Here is a 17,018-nt window from a genome sequence, read left to right on the forward strand (position 1 = left end):
GTGTAACTTTTTCCACTCATTAGATTGTATATTTTAGTGTCTGAAACTGTGCGTTTTAAAATTCATTGGGGCCACAGAAAAAATATGAAATATGTTTTTTATTATCTTGATACAAGATATTCTATCGGTATATGTATAATTGCATTAGTGACTTGTAAGATCGAATATGGCAGATTTGAAATTTAACAAATGCTAATTATTACAGATACAAAATTCTGAATCTTGGTTGTCGACAAATAGTCTCTATTGATGTCGTTAGAAGACACTGCCAACTTCAGCTTTTCGACACTGTGAGAGACGAGGCGACGGACCATAGTTTGCGACTGCAGGTAGTGCAGGTCCGAGTGCATCAGATCTCTTGCTTACCAACTTCTGAATTATCCCTCGATGCATATGATTCATGCACAAATAGGTTCGTGATTTTGTCGCTTCGTGTCAGAGTCATAGATGCCAGACGAAGCCCCGGGTGCACCAGGAACACCTCATTCCAGAGATGCCAGATTGTGCACCGGGTGCATTACTCACACTATGCCAGATCACGCGTACGTGAGCTCGTAAAGTTTCGGAAAGTCGACAAAGGTAAAGTGACACATGCCCTTTTTCTCGATTCTCCGAAGCTGCCCAAAGTAATTTCGGACCGCCTCGTGGGAGCCGAGAGAGAAAGGCTCACATTTGCATTCTCGCTCTTAAACAACTGAAATACGACCTCCCATCAACGGCATACGATATGGAATCTCGATTCGAGATTCTCGATTGTCCAGGCATTTTTAGACACAATAAGCAAAGTACCCATAATGAAAACAAAATTTTGTGAAATTTTTTTTACGGAAATACACGTTTTAAAACCCCCTCATCATATTTCAATTATTGACAAAAAAGAAAATTTTTTACTATTCCTATGTATGAGCGTACATATGTATATTATTTCAGATATCACTTCTGATACATCTGACAACGTATAACCATTACTACTGGCTACTGCCAGCCTCTCACAGCCTCTGCTGGCTTTTGCTGGCCTCTTCTGGCCCCTGCTGATCACTGTTGACCACTCCTGATACATCCGACAACGTATAACGATTACTACTGGCTACTGCCAGCCTCTCCTAGACTCTGCTGGCTTCTGCTGACCACCGCTTATATTTCTGACAACGTATAACGATTACTACTGACTTTTGCCTGCCTCCGCTGGCCTCTGCTGACCGCTGCTGGTCTCTACATCCCTCTACTGGTGGCTAACTTGGTTGGCAGGTAATGTCATAAAACTGTTTTATCCAGTTATACACCTTTTTACCTTTTTTAAGTACGAGGTACAAGGTACAACTACATGTATATTTGAATTTTCCTACAGGCCTCCGCTGGCATTTGCTGACCGCTGCAGACCACTCCTGATACTTTGACAACGTATAAGGATAACGACTAGCTACTGCTAGCCTCTCCCAGTCTCTGCTGGCCTCTGCTGACCACCGCTTATATTTCTGACAACGTATAACCATTGCTACTGACTTCTGCCTGCCTCCGCTGGACTCTGCTGACCGCTACTGACCACTCCTGATACTTCTGACAACGTATAACGATTACAACTTGCTACTGCCTGCCCCTGCTGGACTCTGCTTGCCACTGCTAGCCTCTGCTGACCATAGCTGACCACCCCTGATGCTTCCGACAACGTATAACGATTACTACTTGTTACTGCTTGCCCCTGTTGAACTCTACTTGCCTCTGCATGCCTCTGCTGGCCTCCGTTGGCCTCTGCTGACCGCCGCTGACCACTGCTGACCACCGCTTATAGTTCTGGCAACGTACAACGATTACTACTGGCTACTGCCACCCTCTGCTGACCTCTCCCAGCATCTCCCGACCTAAGCTGGCCTCTGCCAACATCTCCCGACGTCAGCTGACCCTCGCTGACCACTGCTGACCGTTGCTGACAACTTGTGACATGATGTAATATAATATAATATGTTTATATGTATTAAAGTTTTGTATAATGTAAATCTGTGGCAATAAATGATATAAATTTAAAGAATTCGATGTGTTTTCATCATTTTTTACTTTCCCTCTCCAAATCATTCCCTTAATTATAAGACCTTCACAAACGCTTGATCGACTCTCCGTATCTTTAAAAATTTTCTAAGTTCCCCGGAAAGATTTTAAATCTCCCGCCGCCAGAAATTTCTGGGAATTCCTGGAAATGACGTCATTTCTAAGAATTCCTGAAAATTCTCGGAATCCCTGAAATTTCTCGGAATCCCTGAAACTTCCCGGAATCCCTGAAATTTCTCGGAAGTTTCAGGCAGCAGCAAAAATTCCGGCCTGAATTTTTCGGCAAAAATTTTAAAGAGGCCCCCCCTGAAATCTTTCCCGGGAACTTTGCAATTTTTCTGGGTGAACATCGCAGCCCGCCCTTCCATCTCTCTCCTGGTAAGCTCGTCAACCGCCAGTGCCTCGTGCTAGCTGTGGGACTTTGAAATTTTTCCGCCAAGTGTTTGTTGTCTCCTGCCAGCCGTGGAACTTAGAAATTTTTCTGGAAGATCGTCGCTGGCCCCTTCTCCTCTCTCCTGGTAGTCGCCATCCGCCATTGTTGTTGTCTCCTGCCAGCTGTGGAACTTAGAAAATTTTCGGGAAGGAACATCCCGAAAATTTTGCAGCGACCCCCCCCCCCCCACTGGGTGGGAGACCGCCAGCCAGACCTGGCCGGACCCCCACCCCCCCTCCAGGGGAGGACCAGCTCCTGCCGGCTCCGCTGCTGCTGGGAGATGTTGCTGCTAGGAAGGCATGTCATGAAATGGCCCATTTAGAGTTGGGTTAACGAGTGTATATATAGAAACGAAGGCTCGAGCGAGCGCTTGTGAGAAAGCCCAGGCGGCGGCAGATTTGAAATCTTTCCGCGGAACTTTGAAAATTTTTGCCTCTTACAGCTAGTACGCGGAGCTGGCGTTTACCTATCGACCGTAGCTATGGCGCTGACGGTTTCAGGTCCATTTTAGACTTGAAAATTTTTATCTCTAGCAGCTAGTACGGGAGCTGACGTTTACTGAATGAATGAATAAGTATCTCTAATCGACCATAGGTCAGGCGCTGACGGTTTTATGTCCATTTTAGACTTTGTTATCAGGAGGGGATGGTAGGGACAGAGGTGGCAGGTATCTTATAACTAAGGGAATGGTTTCGAGAGGAAAGGAAAGGTAGAAATGATGAGAACACATAGCATTCTTTGAAATTATATCATTTATTGCCATAGATTTATATTATACAACATTTTACTACATATAAACATATTATATTATATTACATCGTGTCACAATTTGTCAGCAACGGTCAGCAGTGGTTAGCGATGGTCAGCGATGGGCAGCTGACGTCGGGAGATGTTGGCAGAGGTCAGCAGAGGGTGGCAGTAGCCAGTAGTAATCGTTGTACGTTGCCAGAAATATAAGCGGTGGTCAGCAGAGGCCAGCAGTGCAAGCAGAGATCACCAGGGGCGAATAGTAACAAGTAGTAAGCGTTTTATGTTGTCAGAAGCACCAGAGGTGGTCAGCAGCGGTCAGCAGAGACGAGCAGAGGCATGCAGTGGCAAGCAGAGATCAGCAGGGGCGAACAGTAGCATGTAGTAATTGTTATACGATGTCAGAAGCATCAGGGGTGGTCAGCAGTGTTCAGCAGAGGTCAGCAAAGGCATGCACAGGCAAGAAGAAACCTGCAAAGGCAAGCAGAGACTTGTAGGGGTATGCAGTAGTAAGTATTAATCGTTATACATTATCAGAAATACCTGCAGTGGTCAGTAGCGTTCGGCAGAGGCCAGGAAAGTTCAGCAGAGACAAGCACACGCTGACAGAGATCAGCAAAGACCAACAGAGGTTAGCAGAAGTCAGTAGTAATCGTTATAGGTTGTCAGAAATATATAGGTGGTCAGCGATGGTTAGCTGACGTCGGGAGATGTTGGCAGAGGTCAGCAGAGGGTGGCAGTAGCCAGTAGTAATCGTTGTACGTTGTCAGAAATATATGCAGTGGTCGGCAGAGGCCAGCAGAAATCAGCAGGAGCCAGCAGAGGCTGGGAGAGGCTGGTTGTGAAATCCGAGTATATTGTTACACTTATTCAAACCTAAAGATTCCATGAGCATTATTCCTACAGAATACGTGAGATCTTAAAGTAAAGTTTGCAAACGAAATTGTAAATTAGGATTGAAAGAGGCCATTAATATTAGGATTTTCAGTATGTTTCATAATGCGAGAGCAATTAAATCGGATTGTAGGAAATGTTGTAAAATCCTTGTTACAGTTCCGCGCTACAATTGGTAAGAAATTTCTACATCGCCGATATGACGTCACGTCGTTAATCGTAATTATTCTATTAGTACTTTCTGTTCTCGTCTTTAACATATATTTTTTGCGAGAATCTTTCGTGGTGTAACACAACATATTTTTTACAAATGGTTTTGGATGTAAATTTGTTACTTTACGTTCACCGTTCCTGATAACGAATTTTACTATTCTATTTAAAATCTATAAACGTTAATTACACATTCATTTTTATGAGATTTAGAGTCGGTAATAATTACAAATACAATAAAAACATACTGTATTCTCTTTACAGTGAAACTGTTCGTTATGAGGCTATTGTATAAAACAAATTCTTGGAAACAAAACGGTAGTGGATTCTTTTTATAAAGTAAAATAACACATACTTTCTATGCATTAGATAGTTTCGATTATTTAATTTCTGAAAAGAAAACCGTTATTACGTAAATAACAATACGTAATGTGTTACGTGGTTCTTGCTTAAAAAATCACAATTGAAAACCTGCAATTTTTACGCCTTTTGTCAATATAACAATATTTTCATATTGTAAGAATCTTTCCTATATTTTATTTCCTACATTGTCTCTTGTACAGTTTAAAGCATAAACCTAACAAAAGTCGTCGAAAATTAAATTAAAAAATTCGCAGACTCTAAAAAAAAATGAAAAAAATCTTCGCCTATCAGGAAACGCTGAAATAATTTCCATCGTTCAATCACTGTATCTCGTTCCCGACGGATTATTCAACCCAGTCATCAAATAAATTCCACCTAGATCTGTCACGAGCCACTAATGTTCCTCCAGCAGCACGAGCTACGGCCGCCAATAACGTTTCATTTTTCCAATTATCATAATTAACGTTCCTCTCGGTACCGCGCCATTACCTTCGTCTCTTCTATTTTCACGTTTCCACGTATCATGACTCAGCCTCGTTACTTTTACTTCTTAATCCCGTCGGACAAAGATCGAGCGCGGGATTTCGTTTGACCCCCGTCGAATCGATCGTTCGAACATGGCTCTCCTTTTCAAATTTCACTTTCCGCGTGGCTTCCGACTCGATCGAGGAGAGGCTGATTGTAAAACGATCCCATCGCGGATGCTTGGAAAATCGCCTCTGAAATATTTCCGATCCGGCTCGCGGAACGTTCTATTTTTAAGCGATTCCGACGAAACATAGTCTTCCCCGCGATGCACTTTCTCCGGTCCGTTTCCGCGGAACGAATCCTTTTTTCTCATCGTGCCTTTCGAATATCATCGAGGGAACTTTCCTCGCCGAAGTTCGTGCGTTTTTTGGTCACGCGGCTCGCATTGCCAATTAATTCTGTTTAGGCACAGCCATTTGTCGGCTTCGTTTTATTGCGTAAGGTAATTAGCGAAATGCCTCGAAAGGAACTGGACACAACGAAAGCGTTTCGCATGTTTTCTCGATGAGCGCCGAATAGAATTTTCATGGGGTGCAAAATGCTGGAAGGAAGCTATCGGTTATGTACGCACGAACGCATTTTATTTTTCCCTCTTTTTCACCAATTTTTACCTTCGGTTAATGTTTTATGTACGCTTTGACTGGTTGTGTTTTGAATAAGCGTTCGATATCGTTGCACGTTGGAAGACTGAATACATAAATATTGCAATAGAGAAAGTATTGGGCTGAATAGACTCGATAATCTAATTAATTATAGACTCTTGCTTGAGAAAGACATGGGTCTAAAAAGACCCAAACTTACATATCTCAGATTTCACTGCTCCACAGTTTCTATCAGCATTTCCTATAATTAAAAGAAAAATTAGCATTATTTTATTTGTGTCAGTCAAACGATGAATAAATTAATAAATACAATTTTTATCAGAAATTTTTACATTTTCAGTACATTAACAAACTAGAATTAGAGCCTATTTAAGATTACTAAATGCAGGCTATATTTTCACAAAAAGTATTACTTAATATTTTTGCCTCGTTCGTAATATTCGTAACAATACTTCATTACCGTTTTAACGAGATAAAAGGTTCAAGAGCTTACGTAAATTAATTAGTTGCTCAAACAGAAATCGACGCCATAAGTAAGAATTATCGTCCACTTTTGCAGACGCTACAACGGTAACGCGAAAACTTCCTGCTTTTCTATTTTTTCTCCCCGTTGAAGTACGTGTCGTAACGAGGGTAACAAGGATCCGGTAATTTCGAAAATTACTGTGATTTTTTAGACCCGATAAAAAGACCGAGGTGGCCTCTCGAACCTCGGGTTTATGAGGTTTTCATAGTTCGTTTAGAGCTTATTACGTCTCCCTTCTGTAATATTTTGTAACTCAGATTTATTTAATAAGGTCTTAAATTTGCTACGGCGACCGGTTCCGCGAACCATTCTGTCGCAATGTGGATCAAATTTTCGAAAATTATTCCCAAAAAGTGTGTCACGGAACGCTTCTCGGTTTCGTGACGAAACATTAATTGTTTACTTTTTACCGTATCGCGTTTCAAACGTCAAGAATTTTAAAGAGACTCAATGCAAATTAATAAATATATTTTTTTAAAGAGTGCATCGACAAATTTCTGAATGAAACATTCGTTCGTAGAGATGTATGAAACCAATGGAGGGTACTCCGCGCGATAATAAATTTTAATTCAAGTAAGAATTAAATTAAATAAAAGATCTCGAGGAATCTTTGCGCCAAACCAATGGGAATTCCGTCCGCCATGAAACTGTTCACATATATTACCATTGAATTACGCGTTTGCTCTTGAGAGACGAGCATGCATCGTAGAGATAAGCTCGGTTATTTACAGTCTGTCTCGTCGCATTTTTTCGCATTCGAAAGTTCAGGGGCTCCGCATTGGCATACGATTATCTCGTCGATTTGAGAAAGTTTCGATCAAGATTTCATTGTTGCAAGAAACTCTTTCTAATAATCTTTTTAGAGGACGATTTATCGTTCGAGTTTCCTCGAAGTCGATTTGGGGATTTGTAATCGAATAGGTTTAACGAGAAATATTTTATATAATTAGAAGATACGATCCTTCGTTTAAGAAATGCAGGATTATATTCATAACAAGATGAAAGTTGTTGTACTCTGATTATTTTAATAGCTCGTTACTCTTATTTCATGTAAATGGTTTCGTGCGTTAAACACAAGTTCGATTATTTATTTCGTTATTTTCTTGGAAAACGGAATAGTTGAAAATATTTTCGCTCGCAATACGTTCAAACGAAGTACAGGTGAACCGTTTGATGCACGAAACAGGTTTCATTAGCTTCAGGATTTCTTTGACTTATAAAGGACCGATTGAGTAATAGGTTGCTTTAATTTTGTACTGATGAAAGTGCGGAATGCCTACGGCTTTCTTTTATTTGATTTATTGCTAGAACTTACATTCAGCCATTCAGATACAAGGATTTAATAATTCATTCTTTCGGTTTATCGGATTTCATAGTGTTCACTGCGTAGCTTCCATGGTGTTACATAATTATCGTTAGCTTCTGCATTTTTTCATTGCATGTACACACGTAATTTAACAAATCTTTTTCGACGTTCGAGACTCGTTAAAACTAATCAAAGCTCGTCAGAACTTTCAAAACAATTTAAGATTCATCTTTCGCGATACTCAACACTCGTAAAGACTTTCCACACTAATACGACTCGCCAAGCTCTCAAAACTTTCGAGACATTCGACACTCGTAAAGACTTTCGATACCATTCACCAAATCACTATAAAAACACTTTATGCATATCTATTCTAACCAAAATGTATCTCTTGACAGAATTGTTAATGTAAACTGTATACCCAAGATTTATTTATTTAGAAACGAATGCAATCATGGATAAGACTGTAATAAAATTTATATCAGTATGTTTACTTTATTTTTGTTTTAAAGACCATCAGTATATAGTAAAACAGAGGACCACCTGAGGGTTAAAAATGATTTTATTTTTCCTGAGAATTTCGAATCTTTGTAAGGTATTTAAACGTCCACGACTGGAGTCTACCATTGAGGTCTGATCCCGTAAAAGTTTAATAAACAAGTACCTAGTGCCTCCTCGTGAATATTCCTCTGAAGAAAGGTTGTAAACTCGTAACCTCGGACACTTGGGTGTCCAAGCAGCTTCCTAGATCGACTTTGTAACCGCGTTGCAACAGAGACGCATTCTTGCAATCGGCCGCGATAATATCCCGGGGGCCCTCGTGGTTCGCTCGTTACCGGAGGCAGAATTACTTTAAAAGTAGGTAGCCACCGGCCGTCTGCTTGGCCGACCAATTACACCGGGGCAACTCCGACTATATAGAAGAGCCAACGCGGCCCCGTCGGCTGATTTCCACCCGTACACCCGTGAATCGAGCATCCAACGTTCATCGTCTCCAGCCATGAGGCTCCCAGTGAGTGCATACGATCTCCGAGCTCAACGAACATAATCATTTCACGATCCTCCACCGGCGATCCGTTTCGATTCTTCGTGTTCTTTGAGGGTAGATCCGACCCGAGACGTTTCTCGTATTCTCTTCGCATTTTTAGTGAGTGCCATATTTCGAGCGGAGGAGTGCATTCGTGACGCGTAACTTGGAAGCTCGTCAGCGGAATTAACGGAAATCATTAATTTCATAAGTGCTCTTAGGACACCTTGAGTCGTTGATTCGAAAGTTCCGAAACAGTGAACGGTTGCTCTTGGTGAACAGGATCGAGAGGCTTTTCTAGCTTCGTTTGTAGAACGTGGTCATCTGTTTGATCGCGTTTGTTTGACGAGAATAGCTTTGCTTAGTCAGAATTTAACGTGATGTAAACTTGGAACGGGCTTAACTTCTATGATAACTGCTTTTTTAAAACGTGGTAATGGGTTTGATCGCGTTTGTTTGACGAGAACAGTTTTGCTTGGTCACAATTTATTGTGATATTAGTAGAGGAAAACTTGGAACGAGCTCAATTTCGATGATAATTAATTTTTAGAACGTCACAATTGGTTTGATCGTGTTTGTTTGACGAGGACAGTTTTGCTTGGTCACAATTTATTATGATATTAGTAGAGGAAAACTTGGAACGAGCTCAATTTCGACAAGAATTATTTTTTAGAACGTCACAATTGGTTTGATCGCGTTTGTTTGACGAGGATAGTTTTGTTTGGTCATGTTGACTTGAAACGAGCTCAACTTCGATGATAATTATTTTTTAGAATCTTGCAGAGTAACATTCTCCGATGGAAAATTCGGTTTGATGTTACTGTGTTTTATTTAATATAGTTACGCTGGTTTCATGGGGATCATAATTTAAAATAACATCAATTTTAGATCGTTTTAAGTTTGAGCAAGTTTGACCGTGTCGATTAACATAGCAAGGTAGTTTCTTTTAGCAGATTCACGTTATCTATACTAGTAGCTACGTTAATAGACAAAATTTCAGAAAGAAACTAAAGGTAAATTAAAAAATGAACATTCGAATTGAACTCGTAGCTAAAAGTTAATCAAAGTCCCTGGAAAAAGTATTATTTTCGAAGATTAATATCCGTAACGCCTTACTCGTTAAATTCTAATCTTCGTGCTTGGATAAATACCCGATTATTAAATTTCAAATCACGATTGAAATTTCATGCATACGTGCACTTACCGTATCTCATTGTTAGACGTCGCCCATTACTCGGTCGAACACCTCTCGTGCCTCGCACGACCATTATCACTTAAACCAAAGACGTAATTAACAACAGGAGATAAGGCCTTAATAAGATTTAATCAGTTATTGTTTCTCATTGAAACGTTTCTAATCTCTTTCGATCGTGTACCTCGTTCGTTTCAACGGAGTTTCGCCGAGCACCAGTCACGAAATATTTTTAAAACCGTTCATAGCTCATCCATTGAAACACAATTTCCCACCGGTTGAGCCGCAGGTTTAATGAAAACGACACGGTGCAGTCGATAGTGTATTCAAACATGGCCTCGCTTTTTATAGACGATTCTATAGAAGGAAGTGAAACGTTAGACGTTATTACAAAGTAGTGCTGATGGTTATTTGTAACACGGCCAGTTTATGCTAAGTAACAAGACTAACGCGGAAACACGGCGAGATAGCCAAACGTTTTATTGAACGAAACAATCGTACGAATTCCCTTCCGCGTGCGACGTCGTTTGGCATCGGTTTCTAAAGGCTCGCGGAGAAAGACGACCGTCCCAGGAAGACTTTACTTTCTAACGGATCCCATTACCGTTACAGCATCGTTGCACGCGTCCTTACCCGGAGGGTTTCTCATGGCGGATAATTTATTCACGATCGAATCTGTTCGCAGATTCTTCTCGTCGCTTTGATTTCGACAACGTTGGCGCAACAGCGGAACGTTCAGCGTACCGCGCGTACCTCCTCGGCACAAATCAAGTACAGCGACCCCAATGGTGAGTAAATTCCAAAGGATGTACAATAATAATGTCCCCAAACGAGATATCTTATAGAATATTTAACGATAAGCTCTGTTACAAAACTATTGACAATGAGAGAATTGATAAATAATAATGATGAATTGTGTCACGGTTCAGTATAGCTTCTAATATCGATGAGAGTCCATTTTAATATGTAGCGTGGGAAAAGATAAATTTTAATAACGCGTTGCAACGACAGGGAAAGGAAAAGAGAACGTTGGAGATCAGGAATTTAGTTTTTGCTCGTTGGAAGGATGAAGAATTCCACGGAGATTGAAAAGATTTTACGTAAAAATTAACAGAGAACGAATAGAAAATAATAGTAGAAAGAAGAGTCTCGTCGAAGGAGCGTTTCCAGAAACCAAAAATGAAACAGTGTTATTGTCACCGAAGAGGAATCGTTTCATTATCGATGCCAAACCGCACTAGACGCGATAACTTTCTCGTTACCTCTGCGTTACAGCATCGTTTCCTCACCGATTGCACGGGCAACCGACTGAGAACCGGTCACCAACGCGGACATCAAACCATCTTTCCTCTTTTCTAGGCTTGAAGGTCGACTGGAAGCAGTTTGCCCCCCAGAACCAATGGCGCTCTCACTTGGAGAACTCGCGTCGCTATCAGCGTGGACAGTCTGAGCTTGTTCATCCTCAGCGGCCAGGGCAGAGCCAGCATCAGTCTCAGTTGTTGCAGGTGCAGCAAGAGTACGACAGGGCTCAGTACAAACAGTACACGCAACCTCAGTCTGCGGGGGAACAGGATCCAAATCAAATACAGTACAGGGAGTACCAGCAAGCACAGTCGCCTGAGGTGCAACAGGAACCAAATCAGATACAGTACAAGACCTACCAGCAAGCTCAACCGCAATTGGAGTCTCAGATACAGTACAAAGCGTATCCACAAACTCAATCTCAACTGGAAGCACAATCAGAGCCTAATCAGATACAGTACAAGCAGTTCCCGGAGGCGCTGGTCCAAGCGAAACAGGCTATCCTGGACAACTTCAAGCCCCAACGTTCCTATCCTGATCAATCACCTGTCCTCTACGCTGGGCCTCAGCAACACGAACAGCAATCGTCCAACACAGAGATCGCTAATTATGAACAGCTATCGAACAGCTACGAGCAAGCAGAACAGCACAAGTCTAGACGAGAGTACTCTGACAGAGGACTCCAGGGCAGAATCGTGTACAAGGACGACTACAATCAACCCGAGCAGCCACAAGCGGCACAGCAGGAGTACGTGTCGGTACCGTACGAGAGGATACCCGATCCACCAAATCCGAAACTCTTCCTCAATAAGAACATGCCCAAGGAGATCCAGGAGCTGCTGAAGTTCCAAGCCCAGTTGCCTTACAACGTTATTGCAAACAGCATCACACATCAGCCGAAAGCGGTGTTCGTCCCTCAGCCTTTGCCTGAGAATGCAAGGTCGTCCCGTTACACCAGCAAGGTTTATTATTTGAACAATGGCCGATACGAACCGGAATTCGAGTCCACCAAACCCGTACAGGAGTATCAAAGGCATTGAACCGGGGGAACGTCGAGGAGGATTCTGTCTGATGAACTGACGCGTTGAGGTTTGGGGTTGTTTGACTTGGTCGACCAGAGGAACTTGGAACAGAGAAGCGTATTTGGCTGTTGGTCTTGGTGTATGTAATTGTTTAACTTTATTTTATGTTAGGGATAAATGTTCGGGTCATTATTGGACATTGTGGAGAGTAGTATGTAAGGTTTGAAGGGGTTTTATTGGGTTTGACTTTTGGACTAGGTTATTGTATTGCTCTGTATAGGGGAAGATTCGAAAATTAGTAATTTTAGCAAGTCGTATGCATGGATTTGAATTGTTTCTGATTTGGGGAAAAAGAAATTTGAAGGATTGGTTTCTTAATTTTTTTAGGGAATTCTCATTGAGAAAGAAAAATGTAAAGTAGCTAAATATTAATGTAAACTGTCCAAAAAATGGTGAGTTAATAATAAAAATAATATATATTTAAGAAAAATTATAAGCTATTGCAAGAAAATTAATAATTAAAATTACGTTTTCGCATCGATGGTAGCTAATGGAGTAAAGAAAATATGAAAGTTAGAAATTTTAGAAAGTCATATGTAAGGATCGATCGAAAAAATTTAAATCACTGTTTTTTAATTTGTTGGAGTTCCTGGTTGGAAAAGAGAAATGTGAAATGTCCTTTCACCTTGATACAAATAATTATTGAGCTCTGCTTTATATTAGGCAAAATCCAAAAATGAAAAATTTTAGTGAGTTCTACTTGCAAATTGTTGAGAAGAATTTAAAATTGGATTCTCTGGTTCCTTTGTCAGCCCAGAAGTGTTTCAAAGAGGGTATAATGAGATTGTTGTCGTAGAGATATAAAATACTACAGTGTCTTTTTAAACATAATATATGCCAATTCCTAAGCAGTAATTATTTAAAAAATATTATATACACTGCTATGAAGACTTTTTGGACGCTAATTGTTTGTCGCTGAAACCCTCAATGTTCTATACAGAATAGATAAATTATGAAATTACGCTTTTCATTATGATAGCCAAGGAAACAAGGTTCGGAGATTTTTAGTATGAAATCTGTAATTAATAAAAATTTTGTTTGCCTTCGTGACATTGACCACAGTTTAAGCTTCCGCATTTATCTTTCCTGCAGCTTTAAATTGAAATAAGTATTTGCAATCGTACGTTTTATCATAAATTTTGTAACCACGATTTAAACAGCGTCACAATTGCAGCTTATAATAATGCTAATCGTTATAATAAAATATTATTCTACGTTAAGTATAAATTTAGTTCACGTGACTTGAAACTGTTCGCTTTGCACTATTTGTGATAACATGTAAGCAGCACTAATTTCATATTTCTATTGTATTAACCAGACCTGGGCTAATTTTAAATGATATTTTATTTCACGATCGTTTCGTTTCTCAAATATAATTACGCTATCCTATTTCGTAAAACGATCCTGAAAATAATAATCATTTTCAAAACCTTTCAAATATCTAAAATAAAAAATACGATGATAGTTTAATCCTTTAAAATGTCTGTTATTTAAAACTTTATATAAATTTCTATTATTTCCAAGGCTGAAACATTATTTCTTATTTTCGTTTCGAATAAAATTAGCCCTGTTTTGGTTACCAGTGAACTTGTATCCTCCATTTACACGACAGATAATAAATTTCTATTTTTATGTAAAATTCAACACTGTTAATAAAAAAATTTATTCGTCGATTTCGCGTGAAAAGGTTGCTACAGAGTAATGCGTTTAACGGAGTTTGCTTTCTACTATATCGAAACTTTCGTTTTAACAAATAAATTATTCGAATCGGCCCCGTGTTGTGAAAATCCTATTCCTATTTCCACGAGATCCATTCCTCGCGTGTACGCCGCGCGAGGGAAGCGGAATGAAGGGAACTTCCGGCGTAAAAGTAACTCGGGTGCGGTTACGAAATGGTTATCGATCTATCGAACAACTGCTTCCGAGGAAAACGTACGATCGCCGCTCTAGGAAGAACATTTCGAGCGTATTGCGATCTGCTCGGCGACTGCGGTTAATAAATCTCGTCTTATTAAGCCACGATAGAAAGTAGGATGGTTTCCACCTTTCTATTAAACACGCGTGCTTGATACATTATAACAGAAAGCAATACCGTGTCGAAATCTGTTCGTCGATAGACGGAAATTGATCGCATTTATTTTTTGCAATTCTGGTATATTACAATATTTTTTTTAAAAAGCTGATGATATCGAACGGAAATCATTAGATAGAATTCATGAACAATTCTTTTAGAATTACTCAGAATATACAAACGTAGCTTTTTGTATTTTTGTAATTAATTTTTCAAGATTTTTAAGGAGTACATGTTGGAATAAAAGACGTTAATATACGCGTTTAATGTATACTGGTTTTGGAAAGTATGTAATTTTCATATTAATGACAAATGTTTTATATAAACGAATAATTTGATTTTATTTTAATAAATAAACGAAAGCAAATGTAAAATATTTTGTATGTTATAATAGCGTCTGAAAAATAAATATTATTTACTTTAATCAGTTAATAGCAGGTGTGGGATCCTCTCGTTTTTATAATAGCATTACTTTCTGAAAAAAATGAAGAAATGCACGATTGCAAACCGTAAATGGTGCAATAATATCCTGTTCAGTGATTGAATTTTTAGAAGTTTTATGTAACTGAAATCGACACGATTCTTATGAATTTTGTAGCAGTAATTATTATACTATTGCAATTCTAGCGCACGCGGATGCATGGAATTTTAAGGAATGAAAGTTTAAAAAGATGTAAATTATAGATCGATCGGTTCGGATAGCGAAATTTTCTGGAATAAAATAACTAAGCAGAGAAGAGAATTAACGTTCGACTCTGCTGCGAATTCTACAGGAAAGAAGTGAAAATAACCAGTGTAGGAATTAGAGTCTTTTATGGAATTAAACTGTAGTGCAAACGTGCATAGAATCCTAACGACGAATTCTTTGAATTTCCTAATTAGAACTATTACACGTAACTACAAAAATGTGGCTCAAGCGGTATAGCAATTCTACGCGACATTGCGTAAAGATTTCTTTTAATAATCCTAGTTACATGATCTCAAATATTTATTATAATAAACTGATCAACACGATAATATTAAATGATTTCGTTTTACGTATGCCATTAGAACGCGTTAATTATTTTGCACATGTTTATCACAGCCACAGACAAGGTGTATGGTAAAGAAAGTTACGTAAGTTATGGATGTGCTGATACTTAAAAGGTTAAGATCAATCGATGTTAATGAACTATAACAATATTGCTTAAAAAGCAAAACCCTAAACGATACGATCTCATAAATTTAGCAATGTATTTAAATATTTTTATTTTAGGCAGCAAAGAGAAATTCTATGATTTGTTAATTAATCACACGCAATAGGGTAATTATTTAGACATAAAAGAAAGTTTCAAACACTAATTACTACGTGGTCAGCCATTTATCATGTTTAGAACATACTTTGAACGATGAAATTATTCAAACAGAAATCAAATTTAATAGTTGCATTTATCTTATCGTTAACTATACATTATTTCGATTGTACGTTTTGTTTCTATTAGCATATTTAAATATTTAATTATTAAACTCTATATCTGTTTAAGTAATTTACTTGTTCCAAATAAGGAATTAGTATTTGCATTCTACTTTTATGTTCAGATAATTACCCTATGTATACAAAATTCATTTAAAGTCAACGAATGTTTAAAAAATATATCGGCAAGTAGAATTATAACTAATTTGATTTTTCCAATATTTCTAATGGTTTTAAAAGTATAGAAATATGAAAAATTAGAGTTTGAAGGGATGGAACCATTATCTAGCACAAATAATAAATATATTTTAGCATATATCGGTTGCCAAATATTCACAGAATGTTCAGATTCACCTTCTCCGAATATGATGCAAAATGGTTGCGGTCCAATAAATTTTTACACTAGCAAGATTCGCTAAAACACTTCCCCTTCACTAATCGTTGATCGCATGACGCTGCAATCACAGTACGTTTTTATCAGGAACTTCCTACACACGCCTAATGACTAATTCAGTTCATGAATTCAAGTCTCAGTGTTTATTTTACAAAATATTACCAGTAACCTTATTAGAATTTAGCAATATTAATTATTTCTACTCTACGTACGATATTGTTGGTTCAATATTTATTATTTTAAATGATTCTATTTTCTTCGTTTAATTTGCATACGTAATTGATATCTAAAATTGATTTTTAAGATATTCTTAGCAAATAGAAGCAGAAATTTAAATGGACGATAGCTGGGGAACTAACATGGGCTCTTTGTACCAGTAGTTTTCCTGTTGGCCGGAAGACTATGAAAACACGTTCTGTTAATGCGTATTATGACGAAAGCTAGAGCATTTCTCCGGACAAGGAAGACCACGTAAATTGGCCTGGTGGCCTTCACGCATTGTGCACTCGATTTGCGTTACTCTCTGCATTCTCAATTATGCACGCGCCTGCACTCCTAGCGCGTTGCAACTTTCGTTTTTACGTAGCTCGCAAATGCACAATTCACTAAGGCGCCGTACCATTGTTTCCAACGAGAAAACAAACAAACGACATAATTTAGCGTGCAAAAAATTCCGTGAAAATTCATCGATACACTTTCAATCATGCAGTTTAAATATATAAAATTCGAATGTGCAGAAAAATTTAAAGAACCTTTCTATTCGTAATTATCAAAATCAGTATACTACAGGAAAAATTGTACTCAAATGACGTAATCTAAATAAAATAAAAATTAGAAATTTATAT

The 17,018-nt window shown here is 38.8% G+C and overlaps 1 protein-coding gene across 2 annotated transcripts in view; it reads left to right on the forward strand.

Annotated features, from left to right (window-relative positions):
* LOC143345398 (uncharacterized) overlaps positions 1-12,618 on the forward strand; it is a 22,569-nt gene extending 9,951 nt beyond the window's left edge. The window contains exons 1-3 of one of the 2 annotated variants that reach the window (XM_076772485.1): positions 8,551-8,664; positions 10,557-10,659; positions 11,231-12,618. In XM_076772485.1, the coding sequence (XP_076628600.1) occupies positions 8,653-8,664; positions 10,557-10,659; positions 11,231-12,213 (1,098 nt within the window). In that variant the 5' untranslated portion in view covers positions 8,551-8,652 and the 3' untranslated portion in view covers positions 12,214-12,618. Of the gene's footprint in view, positions 1-8,550; positions 8,665-10,556; positions 10,660-11,230 lie in introns of those variants that run through there. The other variant, XM_076772484.1, reaches the window with a different exon arrangement.
* Positions 12,619-17,018: the final 4,400 nt, after the last annotated feature.

The sequence above is a fragment of the Colletes latitarsis genome, chromosome 9, assembly GCF_051014445.1.
Source record: "Colletes latitarsis isolate SP2378_abdomen chromosome 9, iyColLati1, whole genome shotgun sequence".
NCBI lineage: Eukaryota > Metazoa > Arthropoda > Insecta > Hymenoptera > Colletidae > Colletes > Colletes latitarsis.